Source organism: Ambystoma mexicanum, chromosome 12 (assembly GCF_040938575.1).
Source record: "Ambystoma mexicanum isolate Mex_15411 chromosome 12, UKY_AmexF1_1, whole genome shotgun sequence".
Taxonomy (NCBI): Eukaryota; Metazoa; Chordata; class Amphibia; order Caudata; family Ambystomatidae; genus Ambystoma; species Ambystoma mexicanum.
In genome coordinates, this window is record NC_090936.1 from 445,113,528 (window position 1) to 445,139,454 (window position 25,927).

Consider the following 25,927-nt stretch of genomic DNA (forward strand, 5'->3'; position numbering starts at 1 on the left):
CTTTGCTGCTTGTGGGTCAACATGAAAGCTTATGCTTTACCTGCATTGCCTCCTAGCTATTGGTTGCTCTCTAAGCACATCGAACTGTTGCCAAAGCAGCTACGTGGGCTTTCCCATCAGCTTTTGGTAAGCATTACTGCTTAGACCTGAGCTCAAGAGCCGATGCTCAATTCGGCCTCGGCTGTTCTTAAAAACCTTTTTCATTAAGGATGTTCCATCCACCCGTATTTCCTGTGAGGAGTGCTTGGTAATCTCACAAAAGTATGGAGTAAAGGGGACGGGACGTAGGAGTATAACAAAGTTACTCACCATAGTGACTATCTTACTCCTAGTCCATAGTCCCCTTTCCTCCATACGCCCGCCCTCCGTCCCCTCTAATAAATATCCTCTATTATTGCTTAAAAAGGTCTCGGACCTGACAATAGAAAGGACTGAAGGACGATGCGCGGGGCGCTGCTCAGGCGGGCGGGGTTACGGCCACGTGTGGTACCCCACGTAAAAAGAGAAGAAGGGCACATATTTCAATTTCATGGTTTTTTACAAAAGTGCTCCAGTCCCGTCCCACTGGACGGAATGTCCCAAAAGTATGGAGGAAAGGGGACTATGGCCTAGGAGTTAGATAGTCACTACGGTGAGTAACTTTGTTATTATGGTTAGTCATTGTGGCATATTGCGTACCATTGAGTTCTCAATTTCTAGCAAAGTAGTTTTTACATAATTAAATACAGTGAGATAGAGTGACTAGTCCAAGGGATGTCATTCAAGGACAACCACGTTTGTGCCCGACTCCTGACTTGAGGCTCGTCTCAGAGCCCCAGAACACATTTTCTTTCTACCATTTACCAGATTTGCTTCCCTCGGATTGCAAACTGCTTCAGTTTCAGTGATACTCATGCCTGGTTGAAAGGAATGAGGATATGTTCAGTAATGTACTACAGGAATATTAACTCTTCTGCAGAAGACATACATTGGCAAAACAAAGAAATACTTATACATATACAATATCAGACAATATTCACTGTATATAGGTATATAGGTATCTCCTAACTGTTATTTTGCTAGAGAATAGAGACTGTTTGTGTTGCCTGCTCATTATCTATTTTGCTTTTCAGGGGCCGAATAAAGCATCTTGATGTGGTCACCCTGCTTCGGCGGATTCAGCCACCCCTGGGGTTCGGAAAGCTGTGTCCTCACCGAGTGGCATGTAAAGTAAGGAGCATAGAGTACTGGGGGAGCTGAGAATTAAACTCTACAAAAGTGACATTGTCAAGGAGGGACACTTGGCAGATGATACTGGCAAGGAACATGTGTTGAAGATCGCAAAGGGAGTCTGGCCACATCAAGCACATGCCCTCTGAAATCAATATTGTAAACATGCTAACACCCAGGCTGTGCAAGATAGGAAAGTCCTTACACAAAAGCTAAAAGAAATGTGGGGTGCACACTCAGAAGATTTGTATAATTATACAGAAGCAATGAAAGCTCCTCACCCACAATTGCTGTTGAAGTTACCAACTGCAATAAGTCCACCTATAGGCAAAGAAATTGGAGGGTGTCTCAAGGGTTGTGTGAGGTAACCTAAACACTGCACTCACAAGGGCAAGAAACACCAACGGGATGCAAGTGCTGTCTACAAACCCTAGCAATAATTTAGGAACATGTTATGCTGTAAGGACAAATGGTAGAAAATGTAATACACAACGAATGTTATGTTATGTTATTTTGCACTTATATAGCGCCTTATATACCATTGGTATGGTCTGAAGGCGCTGGTAGGTTGAACGCCCTTGGGAACCGGAGTTCTGGTCAGTGGAGGGATTAGCGAGAGTCCAAAGGTGCGTGTGCGCACCAGGTATGTGTGCAGCTGGTGCGGAGTTCCTGTGGTAGCTGCTTCTTAGCGGTAGGTGTGGTGGCTGAGAGATCAGGGTTATGTGTTCGATCTGGCCGGAGTTATCCAGACCGAGAGTGGCTGCGTTAGGCCTGAGGAGAACGCCTGGCTGGGGGTGTGAGACCAGTGATGGGTAGTGAGCGGTAGATGTTGATATGAGAACAGTTATACCGAATGGTGTCATAGTATCCCTGTATTCTAGTTGAGTGGTGGTGTAAGGAGAGAGTAAGCATGGGGTGTGATATGAAGTATGCTCTTTCAAAGGTTCTATGCATTCCAAAGCATAATACGAACGTTATGCAATTGAGAGTGGTCGGGTTTGTTCTAAGCATACATCTATTCCACATATTCGTCCGCACCACACAGGTCTGCTTCAGCTTCTCATCTGGACCGCTCACTCGTCCGCTTCACATACTCATCCGCTTTACATATTCAGTCACATACTCAACCGCTCCTCCACATTCAGCCGCTCTCCACACTCATCCGCTCTCCACACTCCTCCGCTCTCTACCCTCATCTATTCCACATATTCGTCCGCACCGCACACACGTCTGCCTCACCTACTCATCTGCACCGCTCACTCGTCCGCTTCATATACTCACCCGCTTTACATATTCGGTCACATACTCAGCCGCTCCTGCACATTCAGCCGCTCCTCCATCATCATCCGCTCTCCACTCTCGTCCGCTCTCCACAGTCGTCCTCTTTCCGCACTCGTCCGCTCTCCGCACTCGCCCGCTCTCCGCACTCGTCCGCTCTCCACACTCGTCCGCTCTCCACACTCATCCCCTCTTCGCATCCATCCGCTCTCCATACACATTCGCTTTCTATACTCATCTGTTCTCCATACTCATCAGCCTCCACACTCATCGGCCCTCCACACTTATCGGCCCTCCACACTCATCGGCCCTCCACACTCATCGGCCCTCCACACTCATCGGTCCTCCACACTCATCGGTCCTCCACACTCGTCCGCCAACCGCGTTATTCCTCTGCACTCGACCATACTCGTCCGCTCTACACCCTCATCCGCTATACACGCTCATCCGCTCTATACACTCATCCGCTCTACATACTCATCCGTTTTTAGACTCATCCGCTCTTCGTATTCGTCTGCTCTCTACACTGGTCCGCTCTTTACACTTATTCGCTCTCCATACTCATCGGCCCTACACATTCATGGGCCCTCTACACTCAGCCGCCAACCGCATTAATCCTCTACACTCATCCACATTCAGCCGCACTCCACACTCAGCCGCTCTCCACACTCAGCCGCTCTCCACACTCAGCCGCTCTGCACGTTCCTCCATTCTGCACTCTCCTCCGCTCTGCAGGTTCCTCCGTTCTCCCCTCTTTTTCGTTCTCATCGCTCCTCCTTTCTCCACGCCCCTCAGCTCTCCACACTCAACCGCTCTCTATACTCAACTGCCCTCACCATTCATTTGATCTCTATACTCGTTCGTTCTCCACACTCATCCGCCCTTCACACTCATCTGCCCTCGACACTCATCTACCAACCGCATTAGTCCTCTATGCTCTCCACGCCCATCTGCTTTCCACATTCATCTTTTCTCCACATTCATCCGCTCTCCACACTCATCTGTTCTCCAGTCATCCGCTCTCCACAATCATCCGCCTTCCACGCGCATCCGCCCTCCACGCTCATCCGCCCTCCACGCTCATCCGCCTTCCACGCGCATCCGCCCTCCACGCGCATCCGCCTTCCACGCGCATCCGCCTTCCACGCTCATCCGCCCTCCACGCTCATCCGCCTTCCACGCTCATCCGCCTTCCACGCTCATCCGCCTTCCACGCTCATCTGCCTTCCACACTCATCCGCCTTCCACGCTCATCGGCCCTACACATTCATCGGCCATATACACTCATGGGCTCTCCGCAATCATCCGCCAACCGCATTAATCCTCTACATCCGCTCTCCACACTCATCCACTCTCCATACTCATCCGTTCTACACACTCATCCGCTCTCCACACTCATCCGCTCTCCACACTCATCCGCTCTCCACACTCATCCGCTCTCCACACTCATCCGCTCTCTACACTCATCCGCTCTCTACACTCATCCGCTCTCCACACTCATCCGATCTCCATACTCATCCGCTCTCCTTACTCATCCGCTCTCCTGCGCTTTCCGCGCTCATCCGCTCTCATCATTAGTTTGCTCGTTTAGTACTGTTTGTATTTTTAGTTTACATTTGAGTTTATTTAGCTGTAAATTTTTGCTTCGGGTTGATTGCTGGGTCGGTGTTATTGTGATGAAGCTAATTTGGAACCGATTAGTTTTAGGGGGAGAGCCAGGTTTTCAGTAGTTTGCGGAAGGCCGTTAAGTCTTCAGTTAGGCGGATGTCGGATGGGAGCGAGTTCCACGGGGTTGGGGCTAGGGCTGAGAATGACGATCCGCCTAACCTGACTGAGTTTGTCTTAGGAATTACAAGGAGGCCGGCTGAGCTTGATTTTAGGGTGCGAGTGGGGTGGTAAGGTATTAGCTTGTCTTGAAGATAAGGAGGTCCAGTTTTATGCAGTGCTCGATGGGAGAGGCATAAGGTTTTGAAAGCCACCCTGCGGGCTACTGGAAGCCAGTGCAGTGTCTTAAGGGCTGGGGATACGTGGTCTCTTGGACCAAGCGCCAGTAGCATTTTGGCAGCCGCGTTTTGTGCTCTTTGGAGTTTATTTAGTTGGTAGGCATGAATTCCGAGGTAGAGGGTGTTTCCATAGTCGAGTCTTGCTATGACGATTGATTGGACCGCAGAGACTCTGTTGGGAAATGAGGGGTATGGAAGGATGCGTCTAAGGTTTTTGAGGTGGTAGTGGCAGGATTTTGAGACATTGTTGACTTGGCGTGAGAGTGTTAGGGCGGAGTCCAGGGTGCATCCAAGATTTTTCACTGTGTTGGAGGGTGTCGGTGAGTTGCCCATGGCGGGTGGCCAGGGTAGTGGGTGCGGAAGAAGATCGGTGTTGCCGCAGACCATGATTTCTGTTTTGGAGGGGTTTAAAAGGAGGTGGCTTTGGGTCATCCAGCGTTCTATGTTAAGGAGGCAGGATGCCAGGTCAGGTCGGGAGTTGGGTTTCGAGTTCAGGAGTTTTAGAATTAGTTGAGTGTCGTCGGCGTATTTGTAACATAGGATATTGTGTGAGCGAATTATTGGTAGGAGGGTGATCAGGTAGAGGTTGAACAGGAGGGCAGATAGACATGCTCCTTGAGGGACTCCTGTGTCGACTGGTCGGGCTTGTGAGTTAAAGCTGGAGAGTGTCGTTATTTGGTGCCTGTCTTTGAGGAATGAAGCTATCCATTTAAGGGCGGTTCCGCGTATTCCTAGGGAGTGGAGGCGGTCTAGGAGGATTGAGTGATTGATCGTGTCAAAGGCGGCCGATAGGTCGAGGAGGATTAGTGCGGCGCATCCCGCAGAGTCTGCTGTCATTTTAAGGTCATCCCAGATCGAGGTTAGGGTGGTTTCAGTTCCGTGACGTGATCTGAAACCTGATTGGGCGGGGTCTAGAAGGTTGTTGGTTTCAACAAAGGCATTTCGTTGAGAGTAGGCGGTTCGGTCAATGAGTTTGGCAAGGAACCTGGTGTTTGAGATTGAGCGGTAGTTTTTGGGCTCGAGAGGGTCGAGCGAGGTTTTTTTTATTAGAGGTTTGACGTGCACTATTTTAAATGTGTCGGGAAAGATACCGGAGGAGAGGGAGGAATTTATGATAGATCTTGCGTGTTCTCCTGCGCAGGTGGAGGCAAACATTTCTTTAAGGGTTGTGGCTGGGCAAGGGTCCAGTGGTGATCCGGATGGTTTGCGAGCAGATAGCAGTTTGAGAAATTGTTCTGGTGATATTGGGCTGTAGGATGCAAACGTGGGTTGCGTAGAGGACGCGGCTGAAGGGGTTGCCTGTACGGGCAGAGGGTTGTCCGGAGGCTGTAGTAGAGCCAGTTTGGTATTTAGAGTTTTTGTTCTTTCGATAGCCATGCTGTAAAAGTGGAGGGAGAGTGAGTCGCAGAGTGATTGTGAGGGGGTCGGGACGGTTGTATTGCAAGCTGGATTGGTGAATTCTGAGTTGATTTTGTGGAGTTCTTTGCTTGGGTTTTCACTGTTTAGGATTCGGGAGTTGTAGTGGGCTTTTTTTGCTTTCCGGATTTCGGCCTTGTATTGATATAGGTGTCGGGCCAAGGTGGTCCTGCTCTCGTGGGGTTTCTCTTTCTGCCATTTGCGTTCTAGGCATTTGTAAATTCGTTTAGTGGTCTTCAACTCAGGGGTGAACCATCTGGGGAAAGGGCCACAGCGGGTTGATGGTTTACACGGGGGTGTGAGTCGCAGAAGAGATGCGTTGAGCCATGAGTCAAAGGCCTCAGGGGCTGGTTGGTTATTGGGACGGCAGATGGGTGGTGGAGATTGGAGGAGTGCCTCGGCTAGGTCCGGGGTGATCATTAGTTTTTTTCCAGCATTTGCGTAAATTCGGCGGTTCGGATGCGAGTACCGGTAGAGGGTCGGGTGAGTGGATGGCGAACGAGAGCATGAAGTGATCGGACCAGATGATTGGAGTGGGGGGCTTTAAATGAATCAGGGTGTTGGAGCTAAAGATGGCATCTAGCGTGTGTCCTTTGTAGTGGGTCGGGCCGTTTATGTGGGGATGGAGATTAATTGCATCTAAACCGTCAACCAGGGAGTGTGTCATGGGGTTGGTGGGAATGTCGAGCCATATGTTGAAGTCACCAAGGAGGGAGAGGTTGGGATGGTTTAGTTGGAGGGTGGGGATGGAATCGCAAAGGTTGTTGTGAATTGTCTATCGTAGCCAGGGGGCCTGTAGATTATTAGGAAGCTGTGTGAGAGCGATGGGGAGAGGGAAAGTTTAACGAGGAGAGATTCGCAGGAAGGGATAGAGGGTTGGTTGTCTATGATTGAGGCGCAGAAGCGAGATTTGAAGACAAATGCTACCCCTCCTCCTCTGGACGGACGGTTCAGTGGGATGAGGGAGTAGTCAGGGGGAAAGGCTTCACTAGCGATCGCGCCGAAGTCATCGGAGAACCAGGTTTCAGTGATGAAAACTAGGTCAGGTTTGACAGAGGCGAGGAGGTCATAGATGCAATGTTTGTTTTTTGCTACGGAACAGCCGTTAAATAGGATACAGTTCACATCGGTAGGCAAAGTAGGTCTCGGTGTTGGAGCCGGATGGGGCGGTGGGGGAGAGGGTGGGGCGGGGGGTAAGGGGGGTGATGCTAGAAGGGAATAGTGGGCGGGCAGAAAACTTGGCAGGTTTCAAGAGGGGCTGGGTGGTTGGGTGTGAAAGGATGGTCGAGTTTGGGAAGGGGGAGTTGGGGGAGGGGTGTGGGCAGTTGGGAGATTCAGTTGCAGTTGGTAAGAAATCAAGAGAGAGGGGTTTCAGGAGGGGGAGGCCATGGGGGAAGGCGGAGATTGCAGGAGAGATGTGGTGGGTCGAGACAGGGGAGGTGAGGAGAGCTGAGAGATTGGGGGGGACCAGGAGCGTTTCCTCTTTAGTTTCTTTGCTGCGACTGGTGTGTGGGAGAGGGTGGGGGGGGGGTGTCACGCCTCTAGTGGCACTTCTAGGTTCAACAGGTCAGAGACAATATTTAGGCTATTTGATGCTCTCTAGATGCAATTTGCCGGCAGAGATGATATTAGTTTAATAGATACATTGGGTACATTTCTAAATTCAACTTTCTCAAGGAGGCTATTGGGCGTAACTTCTAATGCAAATGGTCACAGCTTCTACATGCAATTGGGTACTCTTCTAAGTTCAGGTTTTCTCAGAGAGGATGTTGGGCGCAACTTCTAAATGCAATTGGGTACACTTCTAATGCAAATGGTCACAGCTTCTAAATGCAATTGGGTACACTTCTAATGCAGTTGGTCACAGCTTCTAAGTGCAATTGGGTACACATTTAAGTTCAACTTTCTCAGAGAGGCTATTGGGGGCAACTTCTAAATGCAATTGGGTATGCTTCTAAATTCAACTTTCTCAGAGAGGCTATTGGGCGCAACTTCTAGATGCAATTGGGTACATTTCTAATGCACGGCTCACGGCTCACGGCTTCTAAGTGAAATTGGTTACACTTCTAAGTTCAAGTTTTCTCCGAGAGGATGTTGGGCGCAACTTCTAGAATGCAAATGGGTAGACTTCTAAATTCAACTTTCCCCGGAGAGGCTAATGGGCGCAACTTCTAAATGCAGTTGGGGCACACTTCTAAATTCAACTTTCCCAGAGAGGCTAATGGGCGCAACTTCTAAATGCAGTTGGGGCACACTTCTAAATGTAACTTTCCCGGAGAGGCTAATGGGCGCAACTTCTAAATGCAGTTGGGGCACACTTCTAAATTCAACTTTCCTCAGAGAGGCAATTGGGTGCAACTTCTAAATGCAATTGGGGCACACTTCTAAATTCAACTTTCCTCAGAGAGGCTATTGGGGGCAACTTCTAAATGCAATTGGCTACACTTCTGAATGCAGTTGGTCACGGCTACTACATGCAATTGGGTACACTTCTAAATTCAACTTTCCTAAGAGAGGCTATTGGGCGCAACTTCAACTTCTAAAAGCAATTGGGTACACTTCTAAATGCAGTTGGTCACAGTTTCTACATGCAATTGGGCACAGTTCTAAATTTAACTTTCCTCAGAGAGGCTATTGGGCGCAACTTCTAAAAGCAATTGGGTACACTTCTAAATGCAGTTGGTCACAGTTTCTACATGCAATTGGGTACACTTCTAAATTCAACTTTCTCAGGGAGGCTATTGGGCGCAACTTCTAAATGCAGTTGGTCACAGCTTCTAAATGCAACTGGGTACACTTCTAATGCAAATGGTCACAGTTTCTAAATGCAATTGGGTACGCTTCAAAATTCAACTTTCTCAGAGAGGCTATTGGGCGCAACTTCTAAATACACTTGGGTACATTTTGAATGCAAGGCTCCCAGCTTCTAGGTGAAATTGGGTACACTTCTAAGTTCAAGTTTTCTCCGAGAGGATGTTGGGCGCAACTTCTAGAATGCAAATGGGTACACTTCTAAATTCAACTTTACTCAGAGAGGCTATTGGGCGCAACTTCTAAATGCAGTTGGAACACACTTCTAAATTCAACTTTCTCAGAGAGGCTATTGGGCGCAACTTCTAAATGCAGTTGGGGTGCAACTTCTAAATGTAGTTGGGGCACACTTCTAAATTCAACTTTCCTCGGAGAGGCTATTGGGCGCAACTTCTATATGCAGTTGGGGCACACTTCTAAATTCAACTTTCTCAGAGAGGCTATTCGGCGCAACCTTTAATTGCAATTGGGGCACACTTCTAATGCAGATGGACACAGCTTCTAAGTGTTCACAGAGGGGCTACTGGGCGTACTTCTAGATTCAACAGAGGGGTTACCGGACACATTTTAAATGCAGCTTTCACATGTATAGGATGGAGTTTCCTAATGCAAATATACTTCAGATATAATTAATTTACACAGGGGATGCTTTGTTGGATGAGTGGTAGGGTAGTATTGCGTGAAGTAATTGCTTCAGTCCCTGCCTTTACCACACGTACTTATTGTTGGCTTCTTGCTTCTCCTGCTGATACCTGCGGATACGTCTGGACGAAACGGAAACTGAATCACCTAGCTGTTGTACTGTTCCCCATTGCATTGCATTACCTGAGTGTGTAATTTAGGTTGGGTGTGGCTCCCATTTCATCAATTTAAAGTGATTGCTCCAAATATGTGGTAAGCATATAAAAATGGTGTTGACTGATGAAGTTTGCTAATCCCCAAATAACCATAGGGCCCAATGGACATTTCGATTGTGAGAGTTTTGTACTCATTGTCCAATTTCTATTAAGGCAGCAGGGTAATTCAAGTCTGAGTTCTAGGTTTTGAGTTGTTGCAAGGAATTCACTTCTTTTTTTAAAGCTGAATGTTGTTTTAAAGCATTAGAATTCAATTGGTTTGTTTGGCATTCAACAAATCGTTTTACTTTGCTGCAATTCCAAAGGCAGCCCACACCATACAGCTTTTAAACTAAGAGCTGACTGTCCACAAACCTTGGATTAATCATACCAAGAAATTATTTATTTGAACTACATTTTCATGGTTTACCTTCAAGAATATGATTCTTGAAGAAACATGTGGAAAAACATGTGTTGGCTCAGAGTCTGACATCCAGACTCATGTATTCTTTGCAGCAACTTGTTCTCTGACACGACTTGACAGTCATTTGCAAACAGTGGGTCCTGGCTTACTTGGCACTAAGAGGCAATTTCAGTAGTGTACTGTTGTTTCCTAAACCCGCTCCACTTGGAGGGCATTGCCCTTTTAACCTTAGTTCCCCATTTCTTTCCTTTCCTTGGTAAGGGGGCATTATGAATATTGTTATTGTTTTTCCCGGCTTTCCTTTAGATGTCTGTTGAGGTTTTTCTTGGTTCCTTCCTTCTATGCTTTCTTTGTTCCCCTGTTTATTATTGATTGTGGTGTGCTGTTTAGTTTTCCTGGAACCATATGAATATCTACATTTTTCATCTGTCCTGGAAACACTGATGCTATATATTGCCTATGTTGCTTGTCCAGAGTCTGTGACGAAGCCCCATGCCTGTAGGGCCTTGAAGGCCTCCCAAGAGACAGCAAGAGCCCTTGGAGTTAGAAGCAGCCAGGACAAGAAACCCTCATAGGGTGGAGAGAGATGGAAACTCCATCCAGGCAGAACCAAACCAGTACCAAGGAAAATAAATCTATTTCCTTTAAGGGTATGAAGTTGCAACATTGTGAGAAGAGCGGCAATGGAATTGATACATTTATCCCTCTGGCAACCGTTCCGTAAGGGATTTTTTCCTACAGTTCTCGGGGCGCTTGCAGTTCACAGGTTTTCTGCAAATACATTGCTTTGAATCCAGAAGGGGTAAAAGAAAGAAAACTGATGTGTGTGTCTCATGCAAGGGTACAACCATACAAACATTCTTCTTCTGCTCCAGCAAACATCATGTGAGATACAATGTGTACATTTGTACATAATGAAGGCACTCTAAATGCAACAGAATGGCAGCTTGGCTTATCAGAGCATGTTCTGTATACATTTTCACATGCTGGAAGTATAGCATAAATATATTTAGAGCACTCTGCTAAGCTTCTAGGAAGCGGGGAGGAGAACAACTGCATGTCTACGGCGAGAAATAATCCATAATGGTAACTGACCGGATATAACCTCAGACCAGCTGTCTGAGGCTATATCAGGACTGTTGTCTTAACAGTAATAAACAAGTCCAAAACTCTACCAGATCAGTGTGCCGTACTGCTACTTGGAGATGAACGCAAATTTCATCTACCAGTCCCTACACCAAATTATTATCCAATGACTTGTGATGGGCGGCTTGCATGACTGACCGTCACTGTGCTCCCAGAACTGAGACACAGAGATTGAAGTTTAAAGGTTTTATTAAACAAAATAGCAGAATGCCAACTCAACAACCAATAACTCCAGTGGTCCAGATATGGTATGCAGAAGGGGCCAGTATGGTGCTCAATTGTCCAAAAGAACAGGGATCCCCCTCTTGCTTTAAAGGGGTTCTTCAGACAGTTGCTCTGTATTCCAAAGTCAAGTAAAATTGAATATGGTTGGTGCCAACACAAATTTCCCCACAATTATTCTCCAAAATTGTCTCAAAAACGAATACAGGTATTAATCAAAGACTTTCCCTACTCAAGGAAGGCATCTGGTCCCGTCTCTGGGCTATCAGTGAATGTTTCATTGGAGCCCTACACCTCTCCCCTTGGCTTACAGGTTCTCACAGGTCCACCAGACCACTGCCTCATATGTCTTGGTATCTCGTACCTCCTCAGATTGTATCTTGCCCCTTCCTGTCTCTAGTCATATCGATCTACTTCTCCAATTTAATACTTACCTCTTCCTTCTTCCCCACAATATCCTTGCCTATTTCATTCCCTACTCCCGCCTCCAAGATAATAAACTTCTATATATGATCCACAACAATTGCCTTCTTTGTCTCAAACCAGCGAGGAGCTTCTTTCTGCTCCATGCTCCTTCTACACACCTCTTGAAAGGTTGCACGCTCAACCTTTAAGATGATCTCCCTAGTCTCTATGTGCCATGCTTTTGCTTCATTGCCACACATTAGACTCATCTCCCCAAGGGTTTTGTCTTTGCACTCTGCTCACTTACAATCTTAATTGCAGAGACCCCCGAGGGTCTGCTGCTCCCTTCCTGCAAGCTCTCCCGAGGCGTGAAAGAGACTGACTGGTGTGACTGTTTCTTAAAGCCTGTCCCCTCTTCCACATGGGTGGTGCTTGGGAACATGACTTGCACATGTCTCACAATTGCAGGAAAACTAAACAACATACCACAATTAATCAACAGGGGAACAAAGAGAGCATAGCAGCGAGAAACCAAGAACCAACCTCAACAGAAAGCGAAAGGAAACAGGAGCTGGGAAAAACAAGGACAGTATCCAAAATGCCCACATGCCAAGGAAAATAAAGGAAAGCGGAACTAGGGCTCAAAGGGCAATTCCCTTCAAGTGGAGCAGGCTAAGGAAACAGTAGAGTGGTATCACGGGGAGCTATAGTATGTTATGTTAGTGGCTTTTCACATCTGTTACCACAGAAGTTGCCTCTTAGTGGCAAGTAAACCAGGAACCGCTGATTGCATATTACTGTAAAAAATAAATGTTTCTATAGGCATTTCCTGATACGCATGTGGTCTTACACATCTCTTTACTACTGGGGTAGTGATTTCCACAGGCATTCAGACAGGACAGAAAAAGAATTAGCCTCTATACATCACTTGCACACTTTTGTGATTGCAAAGAGACGATCAGAGAAGTTTGCATTGTTTGGTAAAATTTAAGCTTGCTCTGAATGAAAGCAGGGTCTAGACATTGTAATGCTCTGTGCGCATACAGGTGGAACATAACATGGGTCTTGAGGCTTATGTACACAGTACAGTGAAACAGTACTACTTAGGGAATAGCACACTGGAATAGTGCTGGCTTAATAGTAAAAGCATTGCTTAACAATGTCATCCCCTGGAAGCAGAAAAACACTGTTATGTTATGTGTGCTTATATCGTGCTAGCAGTCCGCAAGCATCAGGGTGCTGTTAACTTTCAACAATACTGGACATACATGGTACACGCGTTAAGCGTCCAGATGGACTCTCTAATTCCTGAATAGGTACAGTCACTTCAAGAGGCAAGTCTTCAGGCATTTCCTAAACGTTTGATAATTCTCTTCCAACCGTAAAAAGCTTACCAAAGTAAACATTCAGGAAATCAGGAAAATCAAAAACAAGAACTAGAAACAAGAGGGTGAGTCACTGCATCAGTGACCAGTGCTGGACTGAATCAAATGGAGGCTTTTACCTGTAGACAAATGATCACCTTCCTGAAGTGTGATCAATGCTAGAACCTGCCAGCCATGAGTGTTTGATATCCTTCACCCATCCTTTGTCAGCAAGGGTGACGAAGCAGTGTCAATTTTTTGGGTAATGTAGGATTAAGAATATACTGACTACCACAAGCCCAATATAGTTCCACATCAGAAGTGAATATATACTGTGAGACACCTGGGAGTATCCTCACTCCTAAATCTCCTGGATTCTCTTCTAAGGTGGCCAGGAAAAGGCCATCGCTCTTGGACCCAACCCTTGGGGTGGAAAATCAAGGGAGGATCACGTTGTTGGAGAGTCCTTGGGGATTGGGAGCAGGGTGCAACCAGTTATGTTATGTTATGTTATGTAAACTTGATAAAGTGCACATACACCCAAAGGCATCTTGGCACTGGTTACTAAAGAGAAATCAAGGAACAAAGCAGCCGAGAACACCATAAGAAAGAGACAGCCTAGAAAAGAGTGGTTTTCAGCAGCCGGCGAAAGGTGAGATGTTCTTCAGTTGCTCGAAAAGCAATGGGCAGCTTGTTCCAGGCTATAGCAGCCGCCGCCGAAAAGGCGCAACCTCCCATATGAGATAAACGATAGCGGGGGGCAATGAGAAGACACGCCGACTGAGAGCACAACAGACGAGCAGGAGTGTAGTGAGTAAACTTTGCTTTGAGATACTCAGCACCCAAGCCATAAAAAGCATGATGCACCAGACACAATGATTTAAACAAGATCCGGCTGGCCACAGGAAGCCAGTGTAGTTTCCTAAGCAACAGAGAGATATGAGATCCAAAGGGAGGACGGAGTTTGGAATGGACAGCAGCATTTTGCAGAGCAATTGAAGCCTTTGGATCAGATAGCGAGGCTGGGCCAAATAAAGGGAGTTGCAATAGTCAAGAGTGCTGAGAACCAAGGCTGCCACTACTGGAGTCAGGCATTCGGCAGGAATGAAGGGCAGGACTTTCCGCAAAATGCAGAGTTTAAAATGACCAGCACTACAAACACTAGCCACCTGGTTATCAAGAGAGAGAGAGGCAGGGATTTTAACGCCGAGATTATGGACCGATTGAACCGGAAGAGGAAGAGGGCCAAGGCTCGAAGGCCAGAATTGCGAGGTCCAAAAAAGAAGGGGAGACGAAGTGCCCACAACCAGGACCTCGGTCTTACTGCCATTCAATTTTAGCCAGTTCCTAAGTAGTACGGCGGTCTCAGCTTGAGTAAGATCAAGGCGGACGAGAATCTGTGTGTCGTCCGCATAAGAATAGTAGCGGAAACCATGTGAATGAATAAGAAGTAGGAGATATCTAATATAGATGTTGAAAAGAATAGGAGAGAGTGCAGAGCCCTGAGGAACGCCACAGACAAGTGTAGCCAGGTGAGACATGGTGTCCCCCTTTTCCCATTGCCGATCACCCTAACCTTTGCCCAATATTTTTGGGTTATTGTAAGTCAGCTACCCTCATTTCCCTCATGAGACACTTGACAGTACTGAGACAGTACTGAGATGAGGAAGAGGTACCTGAGAACAGTGAACACTATACCATTTTACCATTTTGGTACTGGGACGAAGAAGATGCCTTTTACGTGATGGGAAGGTCAGGCATGTGCCCTTAATCATGGACAGGCTAGTCAAATTGGAAAAGCACACAGGCAACCTGTTGGAAGGTTGCAGGTGTATAAAATGAGAAGGAGAAAGCAACACAGAGAGGAGCAGCAGGGAGGCCGGTGCAAGCAACAGGGAATCTTGTCTGAGGAGAGACTTACAGCTGGGGAAAACAACTACGGGACGGTCCGCAGTGTGCAGCATGCCGAGACGCTTGGAACTGCAGAGAGAGACAGTTTGTGGAAGCATGGTGAGGGAGCTGGGGTTCCATGGAGCGGACTGAATGTGGAGAAGGGAGCCAAGTGGGAAGGCTACCCCTTTCCGTTATGTGCGAGTTGCCCGTTCTCCAGGAGCTGGGACCCAGACATCAAAAGCAGAGGCTGTGTGATGCGTGTTGCTGGAAGAACTGGTCAAGTGACCAGTGAGTTTCTGGCGAATGGGAAACCCGGTGCACACAAGTGTTTGAGCATTTCTTTTGTGAAGGAATAGTTTGTATCAGAGTGGTTGCATGTCTCACGAGAGCACATTTTCACAAATGTCCCTGAGTGCTGGGAAAGTCATTTAAAGTGAATTGAATGAATATTGAAAAACGGATTGAATTAAAAAGTGAGTCACGGGCAAACCCCATAGCTATTGAATATTGAACTGAATAAAAGCTTTGGGTTCAACTTGTAATAGTTCTATTTATTTACAGACTGCATGTTGAGCTCTGAAATGAATGTAACTTTAAAGAAAAGGCAAAAACAAAATTATAATGAAGCTTGATTTGAAATGGAACTGTGCAATTAAACCAACGAGAGGAGTATTGGATTTCAAATTGTGTGAACGATGCAAACCACAGAAATATACAGTTGAAAACGGAGTTAACTGAACTTTGGAAGGATAAGAGTATTTTTGTGGAAACGAAATTAAGCCTTGGGGAAGGGAATCCTTGGGACTTGAGACATTTGTTGGCTTGAGGACAGAGCCTCAAGGTTGTTTCAACTGTGTTACTTGGAACTTGGGGAAAGGAACCCTGAGTATTAGTTCAAACTATATCACCTTGAATCCAAGAAAGGTAATTTTGAGACTTTTTGTGGAATTATTGGATACTTAGAGAAGGGAGCTGAAAGGAAGCTCAGAAGTTTATGTTGAACCATATTTCTTTGGGTTTCTGATGTCTCTACACATTGTATAGATTTAGTTGTGAGGACAAGTATAGGTTTTTGACACAGACAGATACTTAAATTGAACTCTTTGACTCAGACTTTCCTTAGTTTTATTTAGGCAGGGAAATCCTACCTTAGTATAGGGCAAGTTGAGCCTTTTTCCATACTGACATTTAAGTAAATAAAGTGTTTTATTTTGAACTCTGTATTGGTTGTCTGTGTCTTGCTTCATGATGCCTTCACAAATGGTGTCAGAAGTGGGATGCAGCTCAACCGATACAAGTTGGGGGACCCTAACATTTGAAGTCCCAGAGCATTAGACCCCTCTGTAGCTACCAAGGGCTCCATTGGGTTTGATATCTGTAGTAGTGTGGATGAGACTATTCCTCCAGGTGAAAGAAGTTTGATACCCACTGATTTGATATTGATTCCACACCCGGATACTTACATTAGACTAGCACCCAACTCAGGATTAGCATGGCAGTTTGGAGTTGATGTTCTAGTGAGGGTAATAGACCCAGATTTTAGAGGTGATATTAAGGTATTATTACAGAATCATGGAAAAGAACTATTTCAAATTCATCAAGGGGATAGAATTGCTCAAGGGGTGATTGAGAAAACAATGCTCCCTAGACTCAAAGAAGAAATGGGGAAGGAAACTACAGATAGGGGAACTGAAGGCTTTGGGGAGGTTGATGAGACATCCGGTAACCCTCCCAACCCTGAAACCAGAAAAGCTAAAGATGAGGCACCTGAGACACTTCCTGGCTTAGCCTTTCCCAAGAGAAATGAACCCTTATTAGCTGAAGCATTTTTACAAGTAGTAGCGGAACCATCGGGTTGTGAGAAGGGGGCACCTTTCCTCCTTTTGAAACATGGACTTCTTTATCAAAGAGACACTACTCCAGAGGGCCTAGTAAAGGCCCAACTAGTAGTCTAAAGGTCAGGCAGATGGTCCTAGAAATAGCCAGTTCGCATCTGACGAGAGATCATCTGGGGCAGACTAAAACTCAGACACATATAGCAAACAAGTTTTATTGGCCTGGAATTCATGCTGACATAAAAACCTTCATCCAAGCATGCACAATCTGCCGGAAAACAAGCTCACATACACCACCACCAGGCCCATTAAATCTGTTGCCAATAATTAAAGTTTCATTTTTCAGATTGGAATGGATATTGTGAGGCCCTTGGAACTGTCTAAACTGGGAAACAAATATATTTTGGTTATTGTTGGTTACGCTACTCGTTATCCCAAGGCCTTTCCCCTGAGAGCCAATACCACACAGCAAGTCTTGAAACATCTACTCCTTTTCTTCTTGACAGTGGGGTTCCCAAAAGACTAATCAGGGATATACTTTTATGAGTAAGCGTGCCAACCTGATGCGTGGAATGGACACACAAGAACGCTGGAGGGAGACTGTTAGAGACTGGAAAGGGAAGAGGAGTGAAACGGGTGGATGTTGTTTGGTTGCCCAGAATAAACTTACCTTCACACACAAAAAAAACTTTTATTAGTAAACTTATGGGGGAAGTTAAATAACTATTACATGTCACCACCCTTAGAAGATCTGTCTATCATCCACAGACAGATGGCCTGGTGGAAAGATTCAAAAAGACCCTCTAAACTGTACTTCGAAAGTTAGTTGAGCAAGATGGTAAGAATTCGGATCAAATGATACCCTGGGCATTGTTTGCAGTTCAGAAAACCCCTCAAGCCTCAACAGGATTCTCCCTGTTTGAACTCCTTCATGGAAGAGACACACAGGATGTCTTAGACATGTTGAGAGAAACCTGGGAAGAGAGAGAGGAAGCCCTGTTCCCACTCTCACAAAATGCAAATAAATTGAAGGAACACATAATAGCTGTAAGATCTTTGGTGCAAACTCACATGATTAAAGCACAAGAACAGAAAAAAGGCGTCCTACAATAGAAAAGTTCTCTCAGATCCTTTTTGATAGGTCAAAAGGTGCTTGTTTTGTTGCCTACTTCAGAAAAAAAATGAGTGGCATGGACCATACAAAGTATTAGTGCAAACAGGTCCCTATAACTATAAGATCTCACAACCAGATTGTCACCTAAAAACTCAAATTTAACACATACATGTATTGAAGGAATATAAGGAAAACCCTTCAGAATCCTCAGCCATAATATTATCCTGTCTTTTACCAGAAGACACAGAAAGCCAAGCATTCATTTCTCCTGACCTCAATAACAATCAGAAACAAGACTTCTGTGGGCTTATAAGTCAGTTCACTGATGTGTTTTGAGAAGAACCCGGGAGAGTAAATGGTATTTCTCATCATATCTGCACTCCTATAGGTAATGTGGCACACCTAAAGCCATATCGGCTAGCCGAGGCTAGAAAATAAACCATCATTCCAGAGGTTAAGAGGATGCTAGAGGCCAACATCATTGAACCTGCTAATAGTCTGTGGTACCCCCTTTTGTATTGGTGGCAAAACCTGATGGAAGCTGGAGGTTTTGTATACATTTTAGAAAGGTAAATAACATTTCTGCCTTGGACGCCTACTCTATGCTCCGTATTGACGATCTAATAGACCAACTGGGTAATGCCGTCTACCTTTCAAAACTAGATTTAACCAAAGGATATTGGCAGGTTCCTTTGTATGACCCAGATTTAGAAAAAACTGCTTTTGTTACTCCATAGGATTGTTTGGATTTAAAGTCCTGCCCTTCGGTCGGCATGGTGCTCCTGCAACAATCCAGAGACTAATGGATAAAATCTTACAACCTTACTCAGAATTTTGCAGTGCCTGTATGGATGTCATTGTAATCCATAGTCGGACCTGGGAAGATCACTTATCCTCATAAGAGTGTTAAGAAATACAGGGTTGACCGCTAATCCTAGAAAACGCAAATTGGTCCAATCAGAGGTTAAATATTTGGGGTTCTTTGTGGAAAATGCCACTGTCCAACCACAGCAAGAGAAAGTAAGATCTAAGGGCCTTTATAGAACTGATTGGGTACTACTGCAGGTTTATTCCACATTTTCCTGTAAAACATCTAGACTGACAGATACATTGAAAAATGCAGAGCCCCAAAAGATCAGATGGGATGAAGAGGATGACATTTGTTATACAACCTTGAAGCAGATGTCATGTCAAAGCCCCATTTTGAGAGTTGCAGATTTCTCCAAAGGGTTTATCCTCCAGACTGATGCTTACTTAATGGGACTGGGAGCTGCTCTGTCGCAAAACTATGATGGTTTTCAACATCCTATTCTATACATCAGGAGAAAGCTCTTTCCCTGGGGAAAAAAACTATTCAGTCAATGAGTTTGAGGCATTGGCAATCACCTTCTGGGTCGTAGGTTTCACCTAATAACAGACCACTCTCCTTTAGTTTGGATCATCCAGAAAAAGGAAAGGAATACAACCCTCGGGTAATGCATTGGTTCTTGGACCTTCAGCCATATTGCTTCACAGTTGAACACTGGAAGGGGCGAGAGCAAGGTAACATGGACTTTCTCTCTCGGTTTTCATGTGAAGCACCCTGGTCCAACCTGCATTGAGGAAGGGTATGTGAGAAACAAGAGGGTATCCTCACTCCTAAACCCCCTGGATTCTCTTCTCAGGTGTTCAGGAAAGACCACCGCTCTTGGATCCTGACCCTGGGGTGGAAAAGCGAGGGAGGATCATCTGGGTGGAGAGTCCTTGGGGATTGGAAGTGGGGTGCAACCAGACGAGACATGGTATCCCCCCTTTTCCATTGACAATCATCCTAACCTTTCCCCAACCTTTATGGGTTATTGTAAGTCAGCCCCCCTATTTCCCCTCATGTGACACTGACAGTACTGAGACGAGGATGAGGCAGCTGAGAGCCGTTAACACTTTACCATTTTACCATTTTTGTACTGGGACAAAGAAGATGCCCGTTAAGGGTTGGGAAGGTCATGCATGTCCCCTTAATCATGGTTAGGCAAGTCAAATTGCAAAAGCACACCTGCAACCTGTTGGAGGGTTTCAGGTGTATAAAATGAGAAGGAGAAAGCAACACAGAGAGGATCAGCAGGGATACTGGTGCCAGCAGCAGGGAATCTTGTCTGAGGAGAGACAGTCAGCTGGAGAAAAACTCCTATGGGTTGGTCCGCCATGTGCAGCACACTGAGACGCTGAGGACTGCAGAGAGATGCGGTCTGTGGAAGCGTGGTGAGGGAGCTGGGTCTCCATGGAGTGGATTGAACGTGGAGAAGGGAGCCATGTGGGAAGGCTATCCCTTTCCCTCATGTCCCATCCATATTTGGTTCACCTCCTATCTAATTAACCACACCTTCTCCATCTCTTAGAACTCTGGCACCGCTTCTGACCCATCTCTCTTGCTAAAATGTCCACATTGGTTGGTCTGTGGTCCCCTCCTCATTCATCTATTCTCTGATGATACGCACTATTTCTTATGGATCCCCTACTCCATCACAGAACTATCTCCTCTTATCGCCATATGTCTATTCCCACATTAATCAATGGATGGTGTTACTTTTCCTGATGCTTAACTCTTCAAAAACCAAAATAATGTAACACTGGACCTCTATTGCTACCCCCTCGATTCCCCTCTCCTATGTGCTTTTCACCTGATCTCCCAACCCATCAATGTTGAGTCGCAACCTAGAGGCCCTCTTTGACAGAAACCATGAACTCCAAGAGTGTACCACTTCCACAGGCACTGCTTGCAGGTTGAATCTTCTGAACATCCAGAAAATACATTGCAATCACACCTTTCACTGCAATTAAAAACAGTCTCCTTGGTAGGATGGATTACTGCTATAGACTCCTTGTAGTACACTCGCACTACTCCTTTGCACCACAAAACAAAGCACTAAGCTTTTTTACCTGCACCCCAAAAACATCCTATTCTCCTCACTTACCTTGCAGCACCTCCTTTGCACACGGTAGCTCTCCATGCAAAACCGCAACCTTTACAAGCTCCTTCTCCTTTGCTAATAATTTATTTATTTTTATGTGTGATTCAGTTTACAGAAAACTTTACACACAGCAGCATGATATAACAATTTCAACAATTCATACTACAACCATAAAACAATATTACATAGATTCATAAAAATGGCATACAATTCAATTCAATACAGTGCAATACAATAAAATACTATTCAATTACTTTAATACCTGTGACAAGAATACTAAAACCGCTATGCTCAAGGAGATTTCACAGGCATGGAGAGCATGTGCCCAAAACTCCTCTGTCAGTAGCATATCATCCTGATGAACAAATGTCAGTAAAATCTACAAACGCAATGGGTTAAGTGTAAAACATTCAGTCAGCAGGTGCTTCACCGTTTCCACCTCCCTGCCACAGTGACGATAGAGCATGTCCACTCATGCAACTCCATTCCTAGCTCCAATGAACTCTCTAGTTAAAAATAAGTTCAGTTTTAGTCTTAAGAATTTGCATCTAAAAACTAGTTTTTCATCAAATAGTGAGGGATCCCGTTACCCATGGCTTAGCCCCAACCCACGCCTCCCTATCTGGCTTACTCTATTTCCATCTACTCTCCTCCACATTGCTGTCTCCCAGGTCTTCCTCAACCTAGTGGTCCCAACCCACACTGTAGAATCTACTTCTTACCCCCTCTTGTTCTTCTCCATTGGAACTCCTTGAATCCAGGTGTGTGGGATATTCCAACAATAACAAGCTTCAAGACTGACCCCAGGAAACACCTCTTTTCCCTTGTACTATCCTCTCAGTCTTCCCTCCCCTTAATCCCCCTTGTTTAATCCTCACTTCCATGGACTGCATAACTGTAGATAACTAAGTTCATTCTGTAGGTAATGTAAACATGCTTTATTGCTGCGTCTTTTAATTTTCGGAACCACCTCCTCTGCATACTATTGTATTTGTAACAACCACCTTGCATTGACCCTTTATAAAGCACCCAATTTCAAGCTCATCTGTCTGTTATATATACAGTGCTTCTGATCAAAGTGCTCATATCCTCTTCTAATAAAACACAAAACAAGTAAACAATAGTGAAATTGAATTTGGGACAGTTTGTTCTCTGGAGAATCTTGTTGAAGAGTTTCACAAGAGTTTTTAATATATTCACCTGAAGCTGGCTGTTATGCATCCACTCCTTGATTTGATTCACATAGGTTGTAATTTTCAAGGCCTGTTCCTTGTCAACTCATGCCGAAAGGTACACCTTCATATCATGCACATAGGATTGAAGAGCAATTCTGATTTGTTTGACCATTTGAATAATTAGGCGCATGAACACATTGAACAAGGTGGGGTATATAGAGGATGTCGGGAGGGTGGCAGGGGGACAACCCACATTTTTATCTGAATAACCTTAGTTTCTCTAACTGACTTTCCTCAGGCAGGACAGAAGTAAAACATTTCATGGTTTCTCCTCCTACATTGAATTTTCCAGTTCTTTTATATAGTGCCTCATGATTTCTCTGCCCTACGGTAATACCTATTATTGTTATTATTATTATTACTGAAATTAATGGCACTCAATGTATCAATATTAATTGTAATCAAGTTATCAACCTTGGAAGCATGAAGGGCTGGGTTTGCCCTGCAGGGATTCAAACTTGTGAAGTGCAGGTTTGTCCCATGGCAGAGGCAATTGCTAAACCGTTTAACTATTCACCTAGTGTTTAACATTCCATAACATTGATAACCGGGCCATCATCGACAGTCATATGCTATTAAGACTACAATGGTTTCTCCTTTCTCATCTGCCTCCCTGAGGATTTGATCCAGCATTTTGATAGCTTCTGTTGGTATCTCCTTAGTAGCTATACAGCCTGACTTTAGAGCATGGAGGATATCATTGGAATGCAAGTGTTCTGGAGAACTAGGCAATATTTTAGCACTTATAAGAATACATTCAATGGGCCTCATTACGAGTTTGGAGGTAAGTTACGGCCCTTACCGGCATGGAGCAAATACCATGTCCGTGTTGCTACAAGACCGCTATTAGAGGGCGATTACGAGTACGCGGGCACGAGCTTTGCGCCATGCCGGTAACAACCTTACCGCCCTGCCGTTAAAGGGCGAAAAATTGCCCTTACCGGCATTGCGCAAAGCACAGATAGCTCCACCGCCATCCAAGCCATCGGCATTAGCGGTCACCGCTATTAGCTATTAGTGACCGCTAATAAGCGGAACCGGAAGTAGCGTCATCGCACAGGAACGGGAAAGAGCACGGCAGCCAGTTTAAAAACACAATCCATTGCCATCCTCTGTTACCAGGACCCATATCACCACCACACCTCTACCAGACCTCTACCTCTACCTGCAGCATATCACACTGCCCAAGGCACTCAAAAAAAGTGCAGAACGCTTGCGCAAGGAGTGCTTCTCACAAGAGGAGTTGAACATGCTGGCCGAGACGCTAGCAGAAAATGGGGATGTCATCTTCTCCACCAACATGTCTCGACCTGCAGTGCAGCGGAAGGAGGAGATATGGGCAGAGGTGGCTCAGAAAGTGAGTGCCGTTGGCACCACCCCGCGCACAGCCAAAGATGTCCGGAAGCGCTGGGACGACCTGCGCTTACGCGTCCGCAACATCCTCTCGGCCAACCGTAACCAAGGGATGGCAACAGGTGGTGGTGCGGACTCCCCCCATAAAGATGCAACCCTGGGAGGAGATCTGTGCACGCACCATCGGGATGGAGGCTATCGAGGGAGTGGGGGACATGGAGTGAGGAGCCCCGTCATCGGCTGATGCAGGTAGGTGTCCTAAATGAAACACTGTAAAGAACACGATGATGTCCCCCTGAACTGACAGTGCAATGATGGAAAGCAGGGTCCACCAATTACATTTTTGCAAGACTGCCTACAGGCAGTGCACAGCACCATTTTGTACACATGCATGATGCGCCCCATATATGTTTCATCAAAGACGCATCCCTGCATCACCCACCCAAAAGCCAAGCAACCCTTATGTCACTACCCCAATGCCAATCACCTGCCATTCCATAGAAATGCAGCTACCCCAATGCATGCCTGATGCATGTAGACCCATCACTAATGCTCTCCCTCTCTTGGTCCCCCACAGGCACGCAATCAGACAGCGATGACCAGGACCCCAGGGAGGATGCTGCGATACCACACAAGAAGGCTAGGGGCATGGAGGGAGCAAACCGGCCCTCAACATCAAGGGAAAGAGGGCAACCTGGACTACCGCGCAAGGGCAAGACAACCCGAGAACCTACAGCACCAATGTGCACTACGGCCACCACCACAGCACCCACACCAGCCACCAACACACAGGAGCCAGTGGCTGAAGGCACTGTATCGGCTGCCAGAAGTACTGTTGGGGAGACAGCTGCCACAGCAGCCGTGTCCGATGACGAGGCAGATAGTCTGACACATGGCACAACTACCGCTACAGGCCCCCCGCAGTCACCACACCTCTCCCCATCCAGCATACACAATAGCAACAGCCATGAGCTATCTCCTGGGGAGTCATGGCCCGGTAGTTTCAGCCCCACGCCAAGCAGGCATGAGGAACCAACCATGTCGGTAGCACCTCATACATCCACCAGTGTCCGGAACAGCCACGAGGGGATCAGGGCAATCCAACAGCGGCAGGAGCTGACAGGGCTGTTGACACAGCACATCACCGAATGTGGCCAGGCAAGGAAGGAAATAAGGGAATGCGCATCATCCCTCAAATCTGCAATTGAGACCACCTCAAAAGACATATGTAGTGAATTGGCAGCTGTGAGGCAGGTCCTCACCCAAATGGTGGCAGCATTGGAGGCCATGTGTCCGGCACAGGTGGTAGAACTACCTGGGACATCCTCAAATGCCAGCTCCACTAAGTCTAGCCCCCTGCGTAGGTCTGGGCGGAACCTGCGCAGGTCGGACAGGGGTCCACCTGATGCCTGAAGAGGAGAAGGGGTGTAGGTTCAGCCAGGCATTCTGAACTCATGTAGACTTATGGTGCATGCCAGTGCACACCATATGTGGGGAAGTTGAGGGGGGAAAGGGAGGGGGACAGGGAGAGGGTGTGTGGGGGAGTTGAGGGGGAGCGGGGGAGGGGGTGTGTGGGGGAGTTGAGGGGGGAGGGGGAGAAGGTTTGTGGGGGAGTTGAGGAGGGAGGGGGAGAAGGTGTGTGGGGTGGAGTGCTTGTGCACTTGATATGTTATATTTCTTGAATACACCTGTTGTGAAATCAGAATTCACATGTGCGGACATTGCTTATTGTGTATGTGTGCTTTATTGGTGAACAGTCTACAGTGTCCATGTCCCTGACACACCCAGTGCCCTGAGTCCCATCTCCATGTCACACTCCCCATCTATGTGTGCTAGAAACATTGGTTAATCAGAGTCTGACGCATGGCACGTCCCTCCTGTGCATCGGTAACTCCCTGAAGTGCAGCCCCATCTCCACCCTCCTCATCCTCATCGTCAGGTGGTGGCAGTTCAGCATCAGGGGGCAGAGGCAGATTCCGTCTGATGCACATATTGTGTAGTATGACACATGCCATGACAATCTTGGCCACCTTCTCATGGCCGTACAGGAGTGCCCCACCAGACCTGCTGAGGCAGCGAAACCGTGCCTTCAAGAGGCCAAATGTCTGCTCAATCACCACACGGGTACGTGTATGCGCACAATTGTAGTCCTCCTCGTGCCTGTTCTGTGGGTTCCGGACTGGGGTAAGGAGCCACCTCTTCAAGGAATAGCCTGCATCACCTGCATGTGGGCAACAATGATTATGTGTAAGTCATCACATCATATGGGACCTGTATCAATGACACCATATCATGCATTTATTTCCTGTTTGCACCCACATATCCATGCATGAATAGAGACACATGATGTGACTTTTCCATTTTGACGTTCTAGTCGAGTGTACTGACTTCTCAGTACATAGCCGGAAGGACTTTTTAATTGGGGAGGGTGAACC

General features: G+C 46.4%; 1 protein-coding gene across 8 annotated transcripts in view; it reads left to right on the forward strand.

Annotated features, from left to right (window-relative positions):
• The window catches only part of CACNA1C (calcium voltage-gated channel subunit alpha1 C), a 2,322,072-nt gene that overhangs the window by 2,004,690 nt on the left and 291,455 nt on the right, over positions 1 to 25,927 (forward strand). For all 8 annotated transcript variants that reach the window (XM_069628642.1, XM_069628646.1, XM_069628641.1 and 5 more), the window contains exon 37: positions 1,113 to 1,209. In XM_069628642.1, coding sequence (XP_069484743.1) covers positions 1,113 to 1,209 — 97 coding nt within the window. The remainder of the gene's footprint in view (positions 1 to 1,112; positions 1,210 to 25,927) is intronic.